We start from the raw sequence: 21,368 nt of genomic DNA on the forward strand, positions 1-21,368 counted from the left end.
CTTCGATGTGGATTAAGTAGAGAAAAAATAAAATTATTGTTACAGATCCATACGACGACACATTACAATGTTTTTTTTCTTCTTAATTTCGTATTTTTAACTTGTTGTTTACAATCCCCAAATTTTCTGGGTTTTTTTTTCCTAAAACATCGTATTGAAATGTTCTTGCTGGTACGAAACAAGCATCATTCAGGAAACTTTACTGAACATTTTATTTCATATTGAGCAAACTGCTGTAGTAAGTGTCATTAAAGTTTTTCCAGTATACTACTTTCGCAAAAAACAAAACAAAATGTCAAAATTATCACGTCACCTTTGTGACAGTCAGCAAAGTTTCGACAAGGGCGAAACGATGGCATAACTGGAAGTCTTTAAAGATTCGTAATAAAACATGGGTTAATAATAAAAATACAGATTTAGTACATAAATTAATTTTTTCATGTTTTTAATTTGATTTAACTAACGTAGTTTTGAATTATTGGTTAGTAAAACTAAAAGTTAAGGGATTTCATTTTTTTTCATTCTAAAATACTTTCCAATAAAAGTTATCCTTTTTTTTTTTTTAATATCATTTTTACACTCCTACTTTCCACGAAGCTGATTATTAAATATAAAAGGTTTCATGTAATTATCAGTAAGGAACAACCCGCAAGAATGAATCTTCATTTTTGGCTACAATTTGATTACATTTTGATAGCTAAACTGCGACTTTTAAAAGTGGAAAAACGCTTTTTTTATTATTTTCTCCACTTTAGTAGTGTGTTCCTTTTCAACCTATTGATGAGCTCTTATCTCTTTTTCTCTCAAGGGAGAAGCTTGCAGTGACCACCAAATGGTCTTTCTCTTATCTTGCAGCTTCCCGAGTCCAGTATTTCTCTACACTGCTTTGCATTCCTTTTGATTATCCTTCTTGTCAAAGTCTGAAATCTGTAGCTTTTAGAAGTTATCTTACTCGCCCCCCCCCCCCTCCCAGCTATTCTTGAAGTGGCATGCATGGTCTACATTAAAGAATGTTTCTTATCTCTTGTCAGAGTCGGAAATTTCAACAATACGCATTTCCAGATGTTTTCATTACGGGAAATACTTAAATTGCTAAGAAAAATTAAAGCCTGTGTGAGCAGCTCAAAAAGTGCTCGTAACCGGAGTTTCACCACAAATCTGGGTGTCGCGATAATAAGATTTGACTCTATGGGAAAGTGTTATTTTATACATGGAAAAAGTGTGTATGTCTCCCCTAATTGCTGTTAAGTAAATAGACGGTTTCGAACAAATAAGTTTTTGTTCGAAAGATTTTTTGTTCGGCCAGGACAACTCATTGCCATATTTTGCTTTTCGGTTTCAGCATTGGATAGTTCAACTTTAAACAGTTTGAAAAACCACAGCATTAACTTTTACGGTTAAATTTAAAGCCAATATAGATGCCGAACATAAGCCAGATATACTTCAAACAAAATACTCGTATGTTGTACCGACTCAATTTTTTTTGACAGTAACGACAACAGAAAAAAAAAAAGAAACTTTTAGGCCCCAGCTAAGTGAGAATTTTGAGGATATTCCGATTATACTCTAAGAGAGTAAAGTTATTAAAGGAGATTAAACTCGCACAAACAGATTAATGATCGTAGATTTAACTTTGACGTAAGTGAGAGATAATTATGACTGAATCAAAATGAAATGATATCAAAGCTCAAATGTTTTTACCAGGGCTGCGGATGGGACTCCTCCTAATTTCTTTAAAAAATCTGAAGATTTAAATCTGATGAAGTCTTAGGAAATGTAACTTGCGTATATTGACTGCCCGCACCCCCCGTTGGTCCCTTTGCCGGCCTGTTCAACCGGGTGGTAAATGTTAACCTATAATGTACTTTCCCTTCATTGCAAAAAAGTTTAATGTATCTTATGATTGATTTTTTTGTTTATCCAGCTCTCTGTCTGTCTATGGTACTATTTGCCTGACAGGATTTGCGTGATTGTACGTAGACATATTTGAAAGTCATTATTATTAAAATTAATTAGAAATCTAAATTTGGAAATTACTTATAAGTGGATTTTTTTTTTTAATTTTTACTTCTTCTACTCTTTATGCGAAGAGTTCGTAGTTTTTTTTAAATATAATAAGTGACAAAAAAAATATAATGCAACCACAAAGTCATTAAATGTTCGTTGAATATTAACGCATTTTTCTCATACAATAGAGTACTAAAATCATTTTTACGAAAATCCAGTTGCAAGTGCAAGATAAGAAAAAACTTGATCTGCTCTACTCAATTTTTTTCTATTTTTTTTTTTTTTTGTAATTAATGTAGTGCTGTACAATGTTTATGTTTTATGCAGTCAAAACTTAGAATAACGAAGATGACAAACATTTTTCGTTTTTTTTAATTGAGTGTATAAATAGATAGTCTTATGCCAGAGAGAAATATGTGATTTTTTTGAAGTTCGCTTTAACATATAAATATGTTACAAATGTTACTTTCTGTTTTAAATTGTAGTGAAATACGTTTAACACGAAAACACTTTTAATGAAAAATCAGTTAATACAAAGTGATATAGCGGTACTGGGAATTTTCCTGTGCATTTTAATACAGATATTTTAACACGAAATTCTTTTAACATGAAACACTCTTTTGGTCCCTTCAGTTTCATGTTTAACGTTTAAATATAAAAATGTCAAGCATTACTTGGTAGTAATGCCTTCATATTTGATAAAATACGAATGTATTGTACAGGTACTTTTCTATATTAATCCAAGTTTGAATCTTCTCATTGGAAGAAAAAAAAATGGCTGATGGTACACTCTGGCATAAGACCATACAAATCATCGTAGAAAACTTACGTACGGTGCACAGCACATGTTCAATAAACACTTTATTGAGTATTTCGAAGTAAAACAAGATTCGTGCTTCTTCGCAAACGAAAAAAAAAAACTATGTTAGAAGAAAATAATGTGTCAGTAAAGCTCAGGTAATCAGAATTCTACAGAATATTTGTTTTAATTTATGACCAGTTTAGGTCCCTGCTGACAAATGTACTGACGGTAGTACAGGTAAAAATAATAATCATTAGTACGTCCTGAAGCATAAGCAATATATAAATAATATTATGATATGTTTTGATATCATAATTCTATAAAATATTTGATTTAAATTATGATCAGTTTAGGCTCCAGCTAATAAGTGTACTAACGGTAGCTACTCCTATATTACTACACTTTATTTCTAAACGAAAAGCGAAATAAAGCTTTTCCTGCGGAAAATATGAGACAGAATTGCGTTCAAATCAAATTTATTTTCTTCTTCGTATAAACTCATAAAAATACTCGGTCTGGCTTATCATATGCTGTTGTCAGCAGATTCTGTCCTTGTTCTTTCAGGTGCTCAAGTAAATACAGCCTGTCTAAAGTATGACATGATGATATCTGGAAGTAAGTTCTACATCATTTTTTGAATGTATCAAGGAGAGAAACTATGTATTTCTATAAAATACTTTGGTTTCCCTTTCTACTTTTTCCTACTCTTTATCTATGCAGTAGGGAAATGTGGATCAAAGTGAAATGGTGAAATATTTAATCTGCTTACAATTTCACCAATCTGGTTAGAGTTTAACTATGTCGTAACACATGTAGTTTATTCCAGTGAGAAAAAAAATGCCTCCGAAAATTAAAGCATATGAAAATATAATCTGTTTTCAAAAATTGATAACCGTATTGTAATATTCGTTGTAAGTAAAAAATTATTTGCTTTCAAAATTAAACATTTCTTGTTATTAACATTTTGAACATTAATTAAGACCTTCTAATATTTAATGCTGTATTAATTTAGTTTACATTTAGCTAATGTGTATCTTTATCTTTACTAATAATAAAGCTGAAAGTCTCTCTGTCCGGATCTCTCTCTGTCTGTCAGGATCTCTGTGACGCGCATAGCGCCTAGACCGTTCGGCCGATTTTCATGAAATTCGGCACAGAATTAGTTTGTAGCATAGGGTGTGCTACTCGCCTCGAAGCGATTTTTGGAAAATTCAATTTTGTTCTTTTTCTATTCCAATTTTAATAACATTTTCCCGAGCAAAATTATCATAAGATGGACGAGTAATTTGCAAGTTATCGTAACGTGGAACCGCAACATGGGCAAGTCAATTGGCGAGAAATTCATCATACATTATTTGTAAATATACAGGCGAACCAAAATACCTTTTAATTTTCTATTACGTGCAAAGCGGGTGCCACTAGTTTTGAATATTTTATACAATTACTCAATTACATGCGAACAAAGTGGATGGGGCAAAGTGAAATAGATTATTTTATTTACTCATGGAATCATTTACCGAATCACGTATGCATTCATTAACATTTCTTCATTGACTCACTAATTTATTCATTCATTCACTTATTTTCTTATTCATTCACTCGTTTTCTCACTCATTTATTTTTCTTCGTGTATTTATTATTTAATTAATCTTCATGAAGTAATTAATTAATTAATCAAATCATTCATTCATTGTTACATTACCGTTTTGTTTATTGATTTAACCTTTTTTTACTGATTCATTTGATCAATGATATTTTTAAAATCGAATGCAAAATATTTCACTAAAAAAATATTTGATTTTTCATTGTGCCCCATTAAAAGAAAAGTGGAAATTGTCAACTTTTTTTTGAAAGCGCACATTTACTACCAAAATGAAAAAAAAATATGTTTCAATGCAAATTTTGTTTCAAAACTAGAAAGTTGCCCGTCAAGGTATGACAGGTGAAAATTTCTTTGAGTATTCTAAATTTTAATGAAGCAATTGCCTGTTTGATATTTTGAAAATTAAAATTTTAACCCTAACTTCAGTGGACTAACCCTAAAATCCAGTAGATAGCGTTAACAGTCAAAAACGTTTTCGCTTCTTCACTCTCCTAAAATGAGTCTTACCAGTAAAACAGTTAAGTGTCCGGATCGAGTTCAGCCTTACCAAAAAAAAAGGTTTTTCCCTTAATGTTGTTGATGACGTCAGGAGCGTTTCTCGATCATTCGCTATTATATATATATGAGAATACAGTATTCCTTCTTTACGTCTCGTAATTTTCAAAAGGAATTTCCAGTTTCTTCAATTTGAAAAAGCTCAGTCATTGCTAACTATTTCTATTTTACTTTGCCTCACATTTCTTCCCCCCGTACTTCAAGCCTTTTTTTTCTTTTTGAAATGGTTGGTAACTGAAACTATCTTTCCCCTAGTGAGATAAATTGCACTTAGAGAAACAAACATTGTAATTTATTTAAGCTATGATAAACTAATTTGCTTTATTTAATTTAAATTGCACATTAAAATTATGTATTTATATTTGATTTTTACAAATGTGTAATTAGTTTTCTTTCTTGTTCTTTTTTCTTTTCTGAAATGGAAAAAAAGTTGCAATTTAAGATTAAGGGCATATTATATTTAAACTTTAACGATACATAGTTCCAAAATTTTTAGTTTTGATTATATAAAAACTTTTATGAAAATAAATATGATAATGAAAGTTTTATGTTTTAATATAATGTGACCATAATTTAAGTAAGTCACAAGTTTAAGTAATCAACCTTTCCTAAGAAATTACGTAAGGCTCGTGATCCACAACCAAAGAACTTGAATGGGCTAAGTCAATCAAGACATTAGCAAAAGTAAACTATTATACCCAAGAAAGATCCGTAATCAATTTTAAAATTTCATCATAATGCGTGTCATTATGTACAAAGCGTAGCTTGTTAAATGTGTTCAAATAAATGCTGAATAGATTCGAAATGCTATTTTGCCAAGAAAATTTCGCAAACCATATACTGGTCTAAGAAAGTTATGAGATTTGCATAGCATTTCCGTGCCATTTAAAAATTCATGTGGTTCTGCATTACCGCGTCCACCGGGATTCATTTGGCTGCCAGCCCGGATACTTTTCCAAGCATTGCAACTGTAGAATTAGTGAATAAAGGAGATGAAAACTATACGTTTTTGCACTTCTGGAAAAAAATGAAGCAAAATGTTATAATAATAAAATTTATTATAGTTTTTAAAGTGTAGTTTTTAGATAAAATCGACCAAAAAAAGGAAATAAATTGATATCAAACTATTTCGTGAAGTGAAGATTAGTTCATACTTTTTACATGAATCCTGTGATCAATCTTCAAGTTTTTATACAGTGATGGTAAAAAAAAAAAAAAAAAAAAAAAGTTGCATCACTCTCGCATTTTCACAATAATGGGATTATGTGAGAAGTTTTGGTCGATCGATTAATTATGAATGTATGTGAAATGCTTCAAAACGTATGAAATAAACATTTAACACCAGGAATCCGATAATACTTTACGTAGATCGGGGCTGTTTCCTGGACAAGGCAAACTGCTGAACCTATGCTCATTTTTCCCATTTCTGAACCTTTGTATGAGTTTAGAGAAAAAAAATTACTTAACCCCATGTCAATTTAAGTCTAATGGTAGGATAAAGGTTATCAAATTGTTACTTACCAGTTTTTCCCTATGGCACGGAGCAGAATCATCCTGGAAAATGACGTTTAGAACTGAAGAAAAGTGATCCCGGATAGTAAGAAGCTCCTCCAAAATGCCAATATACACCTGAGCGTTTACTGTTCCTTGCACAAAGTGAACCTCGCCAACTCCTTGATCAGAAATACATCCCCAAATCATCTGGGATACGGGATGCTTGGCTGTGTGTTGAATGCAGTCGGGATGATATTCCTCTCTTTTGCGGCTCGAGTAATGCATTTTTTTTTACCACTACTGTATCTGTATGAGTTAATTTAATTCATACATAATATGCTGTATGTGTATCAATTTAATGTAGCTGGCAAAAATGTTTTTGAAGAAAAATACCTTTCTTGCACAACATGTATGTTGTTTTCTGCTCTTTGTTATCGGGCGAAGCGGGGGGGGGGGGGCATAAAAATGTTAAACAGGTAACTTTTATTTGTGATCGAAATAAAATACAAAATAAATACATAAACTCTAAACAAATAACTCACTACACCTATTTTTTAAGAGTAAACCCATTCAAAGCTTCAATTGGCCTTCTCTTTTCTAACGCCAAAAATCAAGCGAACCATTTCAAACAAAAGTATAGGCAGGTGTCTTGTGGTCTTTCATCTCTTCTGGGGTGTTGCACTTTTGAGACCAGGCTATAGTTACACCGAATTTCGAATCCGCGCGTTTTCGAACTGGATCTATTCCTGCCACCCACAGTCCATCCATCACCAGATAATGCATCTGGCAGGTGCTACGGAAATAGTTGTTTTAAAAAATAATGCCCCCACAAACTACGATTGAGCAGATTTATAGAGACGGATTATTGGAGGAGGAGAATATAGCTAGAGGCCGCTGTTAAAATGGAACGTATTGGGTTTAAGAGTAAATTTAAAAAATAACGTATATGTTACCGTTAAAGTATGAAATCCATTATTTTATAGAATACCTAGTTATTTCATGGAATAACTGATAGTGTCCGTTAAGGTGTAAAACTCTCTTGTATTTACCTTCCACCCCTGTGTTACCCCCAAAATGTTCGTGTAAAACCCAGTGTGTCAACAAAAAATGTTTTTGTTTTAGAAATAATTTTCTTTGTAATTCCAATTGTCATTTTAGTAATCCTTGTTGTAACAATTGATTATATGGTACATTTACATAAATACAATTTATACGCTGCATACATTAGATAAATTGCTTCCTTTTCATTTTAATCGTCTATCATTAGTTTATAGATAGAATACCTAGTTATTTCATTTTAGGTAAATTGTTTATTTCACACTTTAACCGTCTCTCATTAGTTAATTTATAGAATACCTAGTTATTTCATAGGATGACTAGTTAAAGTGTCATATTAATAATATATTACACTTTTAACGGACACGATCAGTTATTTCATGGAATAACTAGGTATTCTATAAAATAACTGCATTATATACTTTAACGGTAATATATATATCGTTAAGTAATATTAAATGCTTTTAGCTCTTCGAGAAAAAGAAACGCATGTTTTTCGCTGCTCATAGTTTAAATATTTTTAAATTATGAGGAATAGTGATTTATTAAATAATAAGTAAAACAAGTATGATGTGGTCAACACGAAACTTTCTTCTATGTTTTTCTTACGAGTGATTGACTCAAGCGTATAATCTTAACAACAAAACTACGCCATTAGCAAACGCAGGATCAAAGATCAGACATTGAAAATCATTTCGAAAACTTTGCTTAAATTAATTACAAATTTATTATTTATTAAGATATAGAAGATGGCAACAGTCTTTTAAGTCCTAGAGGTTTATCTGAACACCATCAGCAATTAAATCGCGTGAAAGAATTGCACGATGTGATCGTAAGTCAAAATATTTTAATCTGGTTCATCTTTCATACAGTTGATTTAAGTAAGCTGTATAACTCGTGCATAACATGACTGAATCCAGTAATCCTTGGACCGATAGTTGCCGAAATTCCTCCAGCGCCTGTTTCCGTCTCGGTTCCCTTTATTTCAATTTTCATCGAAATCATAGCGTTATTTCTTGAGATGCAGCCAGTATCAATGCCCAAGAAAAACGTTCAGACCCCCCCCCCCCCCGCCTAGAGTTATTGTAGCAAAAATCGAATCAGCTTTTATACCCTCTTAGCTCTACCTAAGGAATAATTTTGCTTAAATTTTGGTTATTACATCTCGACAAATAACATTCATGAGTACAAAAAAAAAAAAAAAAAAAAAAAAAAAAAAACACGAGCTGATGTGAGAATCACAGGACTTCCATTTACACCAAATTAATGTTATTTCCCCATTATTTGCAATTTTAATGTGATTCAATAGATAACTCTCTAAATATCACAAACAGTGGCCAAATTGAAACCAGATTTTAAAAAAAAATATCTCCAAATTTGTCGCCAAGTTGGCGACAAATTTGAGTGACCAAAAACTGAGTGACCAAAAGACTGGCGATATATCGCCAAGTGTCCGAAAAAGTATAACACCACGATTTTGCATCGAAATTTACAATGATTTCCCCCCAAAAAGGTGCAAAAGACCCATTTAGAAACACCCGAATGCAACCAAAAGAGGAGGTGCACAACTAGACTCCACTAAGATTCTACGTACCAAATTTCAACTTTCTAGGACATACCATTCCTGAGTTATGCGACACACATTCGCACATACGTACATACGCACATACATATGTACATACAGACGCTACGAGAAAATTCGTTGTAATTAACTCGGGAATCGTCATTATGGATATTTAGCGTGTCTATTCTTTCTTAGGCACTTATCCACGTGAGGTCGAGTCGAAATTAAAACTCGATATTCCTTCGGGGGTGAGTAAATTGGAAATAACGGTCGATTTTTGAGAGAAATTTTTTTTTCGAATACAATACTTCCTTTTTTGTAAAAGGAACTAAAAATACATAGGAAATAAATCTAAGCAACTGCAACTCATAAGACTTTTTATTAATCACTGATGTAGGTAGTCATTTTTTTTTTCTGCTTTCAACATATTTTCAGTAAAATAATTTTTTTTTAATTTTGCAGATTTTATACACTATTTTATTTATTTATTTTTCCAAACTTTTTTTTAATGAGCGAAACTCATAGGCTATAAATATTGTGCTTCGTTTTTATACATTTTGATAACTAAACATTTATCCTGTTTTGCATTCTCACATATTTTGTGACAGCTAAAATCAGCTTATTTTGACGTTTAAAATAATATTGTTTTAGCTAACAGTTAAAAATTTTATACATTAAAAAATCATATAATGCTTTTGCTCTTTGCTGGTAAACGCATAATTCCACCACCCATCGTAGAACTTCTTATTCTTCGATGACATTGTAAACACATAAACCATCATCAGGAAGCAAATGGCCCTCTTCGGTAATATCCGCGGTTCCGGATAAAAACTCTGCGTGCTTATAGATACCGTATATCGGAGTTACTTGTTCATATTTGCTGGAATTTATGTCATGCCTTGCCCGTTAACCTTGCGCTGAAGAGTTTATTGGCGTAACGATCGCAGACGCCATTTTTGTGGTGACGGAAGGCTTCCCGTGACTCTTGTGTCACATCTCTTGAACAAAATGGATGATCTCGTAGCGCATATTTCGAGAGATGGCCAAAAAAATGCCTGTCGTTAAACAGGAAAGTCGATTTTTCTTCATCTTCTCCTCAGAGCACGATTTTTATTCATTTTTTTCTTTCTTTTTCGTCGCCCAGGGTTACTCAGTGAGGGATGACTTCGATCTCTTAAGCGCCGCGGCCATCCTGTCAAACGCACCGCGATAACGGCTTTATATATGTGTATGTGAAGGCGAAAGAAAGAAGAGATACGGTGTTTAACGAAGGTGTTTTATTGCTCATCGTTACAATGAAATTTAGCCGCTGTCAAGTAAGAAACCAGCTGTAAGCTGAGTAAATTGAAAGAACTAATTGTTACAGTTCTCGGAGATAATGTATGGATATGGCGAAGGAGATACTCTAAATGGGAAATATATATGAGCGAATGAAAAATTATCAGGTGTTATCAGAAGTCATGCCGTGATGCGAGCGAAACGCAGGAAGTATTTTGCATTTACGAGTATTAATTAATTTATTTCAGATCAATTTATATTTTTTTCAAACAAGATTTTTACATAAATTCGTCTTATGTGTAATATAAAAGAGTATACATTACAGACAAATCAATATTTTTTGTCATGTCCATTCGAAACTCCTCTATGTAACAGTTTGGAGTAAATGCTATGACAAATGTAACTATACAATATTTAAAATTAGATTTATTATTTATGTAATAAATACGATTAAAAAAACCTTTAAGATTTTCTGAAATATTTTATGTATTTGCTTTACAAAACAAACTCTTCAAAATGAACGAAACTTTTTTTTTATTATTATTATTATTAAGGATCTTCTACATACTTATACCATTAACTTCTCTATAAGTTTTATTTGCATTTTATCCGTCTGAAAACCAGTATCTGTTTTATTTATTTATTTATTTATTTATTTTGAATTTTGAAAAACATTAACTACGTTGGCTGTAAAAACGTTATGATTAAAGCGTTTTATTAATATAAAACAAGAAAAAATAGAACGAAAGCAATTTCTTACACAATATGTTGTTTAAAAATTTTACCTTAACATAATATTTATGACCTTTGGTTTAATTTTATATAACTAAAGAAAATATATAATTGTTTAAAATAACTTGTAGAACATCTCATTATCGAAAAGTACTTTTACAGATGTTGATATCCGTGATAGAATTACAGAAATTCTGAATTCGTCATCTAACCTATTTTTTTTCGAAACTATATTTTACGATATGTAATCAAGTACGTTGTAAAAAATGAAAGACTTATAGAATCAATTTTTGATAAAATAATGATCTTGCAGTTTCGCATATGCTCCATTATTACAAATACCACTGTTCCATATAAGGGTTCATAAAAGTGCTGCATTAAAGCTATTTTTTTTTCAAGCTATTTATTAGCAGTTTTTCCGCATTAATCACTTGTACAAACTTGGCGTATATTAAATGATTTTTTTTCTTAAACTATCTACCTCAACAGTTTGACTGAAAAGTAGGTATAAATTATATAAGTAAAAATTGGTATTAAGTACTTACTCCATGATATACTTAAATCAGTGAAACGTTTAATATCAACTGCTTATCACTTTTATTGCTTTGTGGTCAATGAAAATGTAATAACCGCTGTTACTATTAAAAAGTAATAACTTGATGCAATAAATACTAATATATTATATCATTTATTGCTTTAAAAGGGTAACAGTTGTTTTTAATTATTTCACGAAAGTATGCATATTGTCATTTGAAAAAAAAATGTAACAGAACTGGAAAAAAGCAATTTGTTCAGGAGACCATTTTTGAAATTGTTGCAATTCGTAATTTATTTTTGTTTATTCATAAAAATTCCTTACTATAGAAATGCCCCTTTCAAATGATTAATACTATTACTGTCTTTCCACGGATTGTATGGAAAGACAAACATCCGTTTTACAGCCAAAAATGGACAAATCTATTATTTTTTAGCGATGCCAGCTTTTGCAGAAGCAGAGTCTCATTCAAATAAGTGGAATATCGGCATCAAATTTTTACTTTTTCCCCTCACTCAGATAGATTCGTCTTATCTGGACGTTTGAAAATTCCGTACAATCCGTGGTTGGACAGTATTTTTGTTTATTTCATGCAGTATATGTGCAAGCCTTTTAGGGTTCTTTGAAATTTTTTATCAAATTTACTCAAATTAAATTTTAATCAAAGTTCCCTCCTAACGGCAACTTTGCTATATACGACGTTCTTTATTACATATAAAAGATATATTTTAAAAATTATTATTAATTAAAAATATCATTTTCGGTATTTTTTGAGTTGTGTCAGTATTATTTTCAAACGACGGTATCACGAATAAAACACTACAAAACTCTATAACATTTTAAAAATCCAATTATTTGTATTCCTTAGGAGACATCATTGCCTTACATAATACAAAAGAAAATCCCTTATTTTTAAAACTTTAGTCTGAAATCAACTGCCTCTAAAACTCTCATTTATTTTTGTTTCAATTCGCAATTTCCAAGTTTCATTTTCTACTCTCACCCGATAGAAAAGTTCAGTAATCTCTAGCGAAGGAACAACATTACCGCTTCACTTCCCCAAAAGGAAATGACCAGCGGTAGTTAGAGCATCAAACCAAATCAACTTCCTATCTCATCTCTTAAGGTAGTGCAGCCCGCCATATATATACGCACCGTACCCCAACAAACCGGATATCTGACGCTAGAGAAGCCGAAGATTACCGCCTGGGAAGTATTTCTCCCCCGAAATTAAGGTGTGCAACAAAGCTATAAAAACATCATGGATTACTCGGAGTTTGTTTATTGTTGGCTTCTTTCGGGCTGTTCCTCGAGGAATAACCGAATTAGATGTGATGTAATGTAGATGCATGTGAGGATTACGGGGAAATAGTCATCGGAATAGATGCGTATTTAGTGAGTGTTTCTGTATTAATGAAATAAGGTGAATACGAACTGTGGCAAGGAGTAACGTGGTTAAAATACCTAACGAGCTTTGGAAGGAAAAACACTAACTAGCAAAGGGGACTATATGTCACTATGTCATTATTTCCCCTATATGCAAAGGGGAAACGTGGGTAAAATGAGCAAAGATGCTAAGAAACTATGCACGCCAAAAATCCTCATAAACATATATTATTTTACGTAATCAAATTTATAAGGTCGAAAATAAAATGAAAAATTATAACTTGAAAACAAGATAAGTTAAAAGGATGACGTTTGCTCTCCGTACAAGAATAAACAGGGTGTTCCGTTTTAACTTGCAACCCATCTATTTTCGCATGCTTTAGTCCTAGATAAATCCAATTGAAAAAATGTTCAAACCCAGATGCGGAGTTAAGATATTGAAAGTTTGAAATGAAGAAATAATTTATTTAAAAAATACAAAATCTAACTTTTTATACGGGCCTTAGGTCCCCTAACTTGTATTTAGGGGAATAATATCCATTGAAAAATATTACTAGCACATAAAACTTGACTCATGTGCGACCAAGTATTTGTCCCCCGAAATTAAGGTGTGCAACAAAGCTATAAAAACATCATGGATTACTCGGAGTTTGTTTATTGTTGGCTTCTTTCGGGCTGTTCCTCGAGGAATAACCGAATTAGATGTGATGTAATATAGATGCATGTGAGGATTACGGGGAAATAGTCATCGGAATAGATGCGTATTTAGTGAGTGTTTCTGTATTAATGAAATAAGGTGAATACGAACTGTGGCAAGGAGTAACGTGGTTAAAATACCTAACGAGCTTTGGAAGGAAAAACATGTCACTAACTAGCAAAGGAGAAATGTGGGTAAAATGAGCAGAGATGCTAAGAAATTATGCATGCCAAAATTCTTTATAAATATATATTATTATACGCAAACAAATAAATTTATAAGGTCGAAAATAAAATAAAAAATAACTCGAAAAAAAGATAAATTAAGTGGATGTCCGTACTAGAATATATAGGGTGTTGTGTTTTAACCTACGATACCTCTATTTTTGCAACCTTTAGGCTTTGATAAATACTTCCAATTATAAAATTTTTTTCAAGATATTGAAAGTTTGAAGTGAAAAAATCATTTGTTAAAAAAAATACAAAATCTGACTTTTTATACAAGCCCTAAGTCCCCTAAATTATGTTTAGGGAAATAATATCCATTGAAAAATATTACTAGCACATAAAACTTGACTCATGTGCGACCAAAACTCAAGTAGGTATTCTAGTTCAAAGTTTTCGGGACCATAAAGAAGATGAGATTGGAACTTATAGCCCTTTCAAAGGAATGACAGGGTGTTGCTGTAACAAAAAAAAGTATTTTTTCTTCCACTGCTATTCAAAAATAAATGCAAATGTTATGCCATGATGCGTTTATGTTATGCCAACTGCAAATCTCAAACAATTTGAAAAACCACACTCAATGCATAAATATTATTTTAAAGATTTGTTAACCACTGTATATTTTCCTAAAATTCGTTATTAATTCGTTTATATTTTTCATTGGTATTCAAAAATTTATGCAAGTGTTTTTCCGTGATACGCAAAAACGCACTGCGAAACCTCGAACAATTTGAAAAACTTTACTTGATGGACACATATAATTTTAAACACTTGTTAACCGCTATATTTTCCCCCAAAAAGTCTTATTGACGGCGAGTGTAAAGTAGTGTAAGTCACAAAGCGCTTCATTTCCTATGCCGGTGAATATTGGTCGTACTAATGTCAAACTTTTTGCGTTAGAAAATTGTTTCAATGGGGATAATTTCCGTAAGTATAAGTTAGGGGACATAGGAACCTTATAAAAATTTAAATTTTGTATTTTTTGACTCATTTTAGCCTCAAATGTTTTAACTCTGCACCTGATTTTGAACATTTTCGCATTTGGAAGTATGTATCTAAGACTAACGGTTGCGTAAATGCAGGTTTTGCAGGTAAAATCTGAACTCCAGGTATACGGTCGATCTTTTTCCATTAAAGAAAAAAAAGGCTTTTTTAGATTTTGATTTTTCAAAATGCAGATCAACTCACAAGATTTTAATGCATTTTTAATCAATCCTGAAGATTCAAACGTGATGATTATATTTTTCAATGCTGAAACCGTGTAGGTTCTTTACCACCTCATATCCCACACATGCTCGATATGTTACACATACACTTTCTTCTTCAAGCCTGGTTCAAATAGAAGGGGTGCTGCTGTTCGCATACCTATTACTGGTGAGCGTATTTTTATAGGCTTAATACCAAAAATTGTCCAAATCACTTCATAATTATTATTTTCTTTTCTTCTCTGTTTTTTTTCTTTGCTAAGGAGAAGAAACAAACAACTGTGTTTCTTTTTGTTTAGAATCACCGCCTTTTTTCTCTTTAAGATTTCTCTGTATAATCAATTATTATTGTTATTTTCCTTGATTATCAGGTTAAAAATAGTGTGTTGATATTTTTTGGTATCTTTCTACCAACCAGTTCTGCATCTGATATTAATCGTATGAAGAGTAAAATATGTATTTTCTGATCTAATGTATTGGGTGCGTAATCCAAGTTCAGATTTTTTTTTTCTTTTGAATCAAGTACTAATCCTGCTTTTCCTTTAAATGGCAACATAAGTTCGTATTTACAGTGATGCATAAATATTTTTCTTTCGCATGAAAAAAAACAAAGAAAATATACAAAGTATCCTCTAACAATACTCTAATTCAAAACAATGTACTTTAAAGACCTTCTGATAACTTAAGTACGTGGCAATTTTAATTAACGCAAATACCAAGCTATTTAACATCTAATATCATTTAGAAAATTTACATATTTCAGCTCTCTTTTGTACAAGAATGTATCATTGATCAAGTCTGATAAAATGCTTTTAAGTTTTGAAAAATGCTTACCATAAGTTTAAAGGCGAGACCGACAAAGCAAACATTTTCATTATTCTCAAGTCTTTGTTCCCTCTCAAAGCGGTAATTATTCAACTTTCATAACAATATCACAAGCTCCCTGCAGATAGAGTGATTCCTGGATAGATAGATAGATAGACATAAGTTAATTCATATCGCAGTGCATACCGCTGTTCTTAGTACTTCTTTCCTAATTTAGTGTCTCGCTTGAGGGCTGTGGTTGTGACGCATATTATAAATCGTGGACATTTCTCATTATCGAATCTTTCAAGTGCAGGGAGAAAGTGTTGGGGATAAAATTTTCTCCGCCATGATAAGTTAGATGTCATATTTAAGTGACATTTTTACTGGGACCAAATGTTGATAGTTCGACTTCAGTTTTAAGGGTGTACGACTGAGGTGTGAAATATGAGTCTCGAATTAACCCTTGGTCCTGGATCGCATTTCTCATTGCTTGGAATTCAATTTTATTGCCAACGCGATCGAGTTTTTGATATCAAGATGAGTAGTGGTTCTGTTGGGAATCGTGACGAATGATACTTCTTTCCAGATATTGCTGATTAATGTGGAATATAAATTTTATTGGTTTTAATCTTTGGAAATTTATTTTGGCATTTCAATCTACATGATTGCGAATTTCAGAAAACCGTTTTATTCGTGTGTTACTTTAGTTGAGTTTTGAATTATTAGAAGAGAAATATATGTAAACTATGTTTTGAATAAAGGGTTTAGTATCAAAACCATGTCAATTTTTTACTTCCTTTTTCAAAAAAGGAAGTATTGTATTCGCGGAAAAAAATTCGCTCCAAAATCAACCTTAATTTCCATTTTACTAACCCCCGATTTTTTTTTTCCGACTCGACCATGCGTGGTTAAATGCTTAAGAAAGTATAGACACGCGAAATATCCATTTTGACGATTCTCGAGTTTATTACAACGAATTTTCCCGTGAAGTCTGTATGTACATATGTATGCATGCGCGTATATGCATATATGTACGTATGTATGTCGCATTACTAAAGAACGGTAAGTCTTAGAAAGTTGAAATTTGGTAAGTAGGCTCCTAGTGGGGTCTAGTTGTGCACCTCCCCTTTTGGTTGCATTCGGGTGTTTTTAAAGGTGTCTTTTGCCTCTTTTTGGGGGGAAACCATTGTTAATTTCGATGTAAATTCTAGTGGTGTTACAATTTGGCGGACACTTGGCGATATATTGAAAGTCTTTTGGTCGCCAAGTTTTGTCACCAACCTGGCGACAAATTTGGCGATTTTTTTTTTAAAATCTGGTTTTAATATGGCCACTGCTGGTGATATTAGAGTAAACTATTGAATCACATTAAAATTGCCAGTTAAGGGAAAATAACATTAAATTGGAGTAAAAGGAAGTCATGTAATGTACACATCAGCTCGTTTTTTTTTTTTAAATTTTTTTTCAAATCAGGAGAGACAGAAAAATGATTCGCTCTAAACCCTCATTAATTCGAGCTCGAATAAAGTGGATTTCACCGAAACTGCGTAACCATTTAGGTTTACATAGGGGAATGTTGGGCAAAGTGAAATAGTTTAGATAAGTTATTCTATTTTTATTTTTAAATGAACAAGTTGGAAGTTTGTTCTGAAAATTACGGTGTTGAAATAAATAACAATATATTTTTTGAAATAAAACTTCCATTGAAACATTATTTTTTGTTTTTGACAGTAAGTTTGTACCTTAAAAAAAAAGAAAAATTTTCATTTTTTTTTTTTGGAGTGAAAATGTTTTTTCAATAAAAAAAATTCCATTCGATTATTAAAGATATTTTTAATCAAATAAATGAGTGAATAAAAAATGAAAAGAAAATGAAATAATAAACGAATAAATAAACATATAATTCAGGTAATAAATGAGAAAAATATGACTACGGAAATGATTTGATGAACGGCTGAATAGGTAGAGGAGGGTGGGGCACAGTGAGGCGAAAGATTCAGAGATACAAAAGTATATTTTTGATTTTTTAATTATAATAGTAAATGATGCTAGGTACCTCTGAATTTGCATCAATTGTCCGGGTGGATTCAGGAATATGGAGTTGTTGCTTGTGTTTGCAATCAAAAATTGTTTTTTTTTTATTAATTTAAGGCATGCAACCGTTTTTTGTACACTATCGCATGCATCGATTAGAAAAAATTTCTTTAACATTTAAAATTAGCCATTTGACCACTTTCATTGTTCAACCTTTGTAGCTAATTATCATACAAAACACTTAGGTTTTAAACAAACACCTTAAAATGTTGAATTATAAGACAAAACCCATCTTGAATTCGAAATGGATGTTTTTTAAAACTTATTTTGCGATTTAAGTGTTTTCAACTTGTTGTTCATTTACTTTACCGGTATTTGTACCTCATCAAAAAGGCGAATTAAACCATGTAAGACGAAAAAAGGGACATTTTCTGACGATTCCATGAGAAATTCATTCGTAAATAACCTTTCGATTCCAAGTGGCTTTTCAAATAATGTAGATCCTAATTTGATGATATTTTTTTTTTAGATGGACAAAAAGTCATCTTTCTACAGTGTAGCAGTGAGGGTTTTCTTAGGTTCTAAGAGTTTCAGAGTATATCCATGTGAAAATGAATCAAGGTTTTTTTTTTTCTCGTTATTTTTTACTTATCTTTCGCAATAAAGATAAATCAGGTGGTATAATGTCAAAAAAGAGTGGTACGTGAGGCATCCAACAAAGTTCAACAGTCTTTTCCAGTGTTCATCTTGAGCAATGTTGTACCGCATAATCATATGAGTCACCATTTCTCAGCTGCAATCGCAGAAATATTCTCCCCCGACAATGCACTGTCAGGTTTCCCCCTTACTGCTATTGCTAAATCACTTTCTAAGTAACAAAACCTTGAAAACTCGTCAATTTATTAGTATACAGTTTCCAGTGATGAGCTCTAATTCAGACTGGTCTTTATCATTTCAAGCTTGGACCGCAGGATAATTGACAAAAGGCAAATAATAAAATTTATATTGGTAACAAGGTTAAAAAAAATATATTTTTTTAAAGTTAAAATGTATATGTTAAAAAAATACCATGTTACAATATGATCCCTCCAAAAACACGTAAATTTTTAAAATCATTATTATTTTTATTTTTTTTGACTATAGTTAAAAATGTTTCCTTCACTATCAGTAAATAATTCGTTCCTGATAGCGATCATGTGCTAATTTTTTAAGTATGCAATTTATCCCTTTTCCATCCGGTTCCTTTCTCCATCCATCATTTCTTTCCAGTTACAACTAAACAAGTACGTGGAGCGGTAAAAGTTATACGTCTCTAGTCATATTTCAAACTCAGAATTAAGCATGCTTTTCCAAAGTAGGCCTCAATTTTTTTCGATAAAGAACAATAAATGATGCTAGTACTACGACTTACTTATTTAAGACTAGATGTATGGGGGAGCTTTTTTGGAGTTTTTTCGTGAAAAATCGATCAGGAAAAAGATGGATGTAATTGGATTTCTACCGCTATTCTGGCAAGACCTAATTTTTCTTCCTGCGCTCAAATGAAATTTAGAAAATTATTAAATTTAGTGTTTCAAGCTTTTAAGGCGTTGTATCACATTAACTATTCAAAGGGTGGTAAAATAAAATAAAAATATAATGCTCTTCCCATAAAGATTTTTTTTTTCAAAATTCATGCTTTTACTTCCTATTTAAATGAATATTTAGGGGGGGGGGAATAACTTATATAACTGTTAGCGATATTTTAATATAGCAATTGTCAATCAAAGGTGTTCCTACACGTGATGTTAAAAAAAAGTAATAATAAATAAAAAAACCCTAACAATGGGGTCGTTTCCAAAATTTCAAAAGTATTTTTTTCTGAAAGAGCATGCTTAAAAACATAAGATCTGACCATTTTTTAAATTTTTTGTTTAAGTTTAATATTTTAAAAAAATACTTAAATCGGTTAGATTTTATTGTTTACATTTCTTGGCGATGACATCACAAATGATGAAATGCCATTCTGTTTTGCCACTCACAGAGCTGAATATTTAATTCGCATCTTTACTCACGTGTATGGGCAACGATATGGTTGATAGCAAGCGTAGAGTGCAATTTAAGTTCGCTGCTTGATTATCATAACGTGGAAACGTAGTAGAAAGATGCGCCAAAAAGCATCATTTGTGACGTCATAATGACCACACTTTGTTTGAAAAATCGGACATTTCAAAAAATTAATGAAAAAAAAAAAAAAACTGCTGGGAAAATAAAAGTATTTTGTGGGCACATGTTTTTTTTTTTTTTTGCTCATTCTATGCATTTCAATGACTAAAAGTAGTACTTTTGACTAAAGGAAACCTCCACACAGCCTTTTATTTTTTTTTAGAAAAATAATCTGAAAATACATTGGCGTTAGATTAGATGTTGCATTTAAGAGTAACAACTTTTTAGCCTTTCCGGAAAAAAAGCTAACCGCTTGTCCCGCTCGTGACGGTTCAAGTATTTCATTAAAAAATAATAATTTTAAAGGGAAGTGACGAAATCTTTTGATTAAGGAATCACACACCTCGTCACATCAAAGCAACAGTAATATATCTTAGTGTTATTTCTGGGATTAGATATCTTACTGTTGGTTAGAGCCCAATAGACTACTTTTTACTCTATCTTAGGGAGCTCTAATGTAAATTAATTATCCCCCTCACATCAGCTGATTGGAAAAAAATAAATAAAGTCTTTTTTATTCTTATTTTTGCAGCATTTTTATGCATAAATGAAAGCGAAACTTTCATAAAAACTTCAAATTTAAAGAAGTACATTCTAGATATAGGGACAATTTTGTATTGAAAACACTAAGTCATTTTGGGACCAAATAAAAAATTCGAGATAAAGAACTATTCGAGTTATCGAGAGTCAATTGTATTAACTAATCCCGACGCGTGTATAATAGGCGCTTTCTTAAACGCGGAATACACGATATATTTACTTAACGAGATTTTTTAGATCCTTTTTATGTAAATTTTATAGAACTAGCAATAGCAATAAAGATTTATTAAAATGCTTTTAGAACTAAATATTTTTTAAAAAGTATATAAAAAAATTTAAATTAAAAAAATATTAAAAAAATAACCATAAACATTCATATACCAAAAACAGCATTTTTTTAATTAAAAAATATGATATATTTATAACTATATTTGTTTAGATATACAGAGGTTACAAACATTATATGTTGTATGTATAAAGATTTAAACTGTTTATTATTTTTAATATTCCTTTAAATTTATTTTTTTCAATCCAATAGGATCAAAAAGAAAATCTACGATGGGCTCATTGGAGAAATTGTAATGTTACATATCTAGATCTAATTATGGGTTAAAGTTATATAGCTAAGATAAATTACCTTTATT

General features: G+C 31.4%; 1 protein-coding gene across 1 annotated transcript in view; it reads left to right on the plus strand.

Moving 5' to 3' along the window:
• The first annotated feature begins 391 nt into the window (after positions 1-391).
• Positions 392-21,368, plus strand: part of LOC129221030 (uncharacterized) — a 155,217-nt gene continuing 134,240 nt past the window's right edge. The window contains exons 1-2 of the mRNA XM_054855466.1: positions 392-395; positions 3,374-3,424. Coding sequence (XP_054711441.1) covers positions 392-395; positions 3,374-3,424 — 55 coding nt within the window. The remainder of the gene's footprint in view (positions 396-3,373; positions 3,425-21,368) is intronic.

Source organism: Uloborus diversus, chromosome 4 (genome assembly GCF_026930045.1).
Source record: "Uloborus diversus isolate 005 chromosome 4, Udiv.v.3.1, whole genome shotgun sequence".
Classification (NCBI taxonomy): domain Eukaryota; kingdom Metazoa; phylum Arthropoda; class Arachnida; order Araneae; family Uloboridae; genus Uloborus; species Uloborus diversus.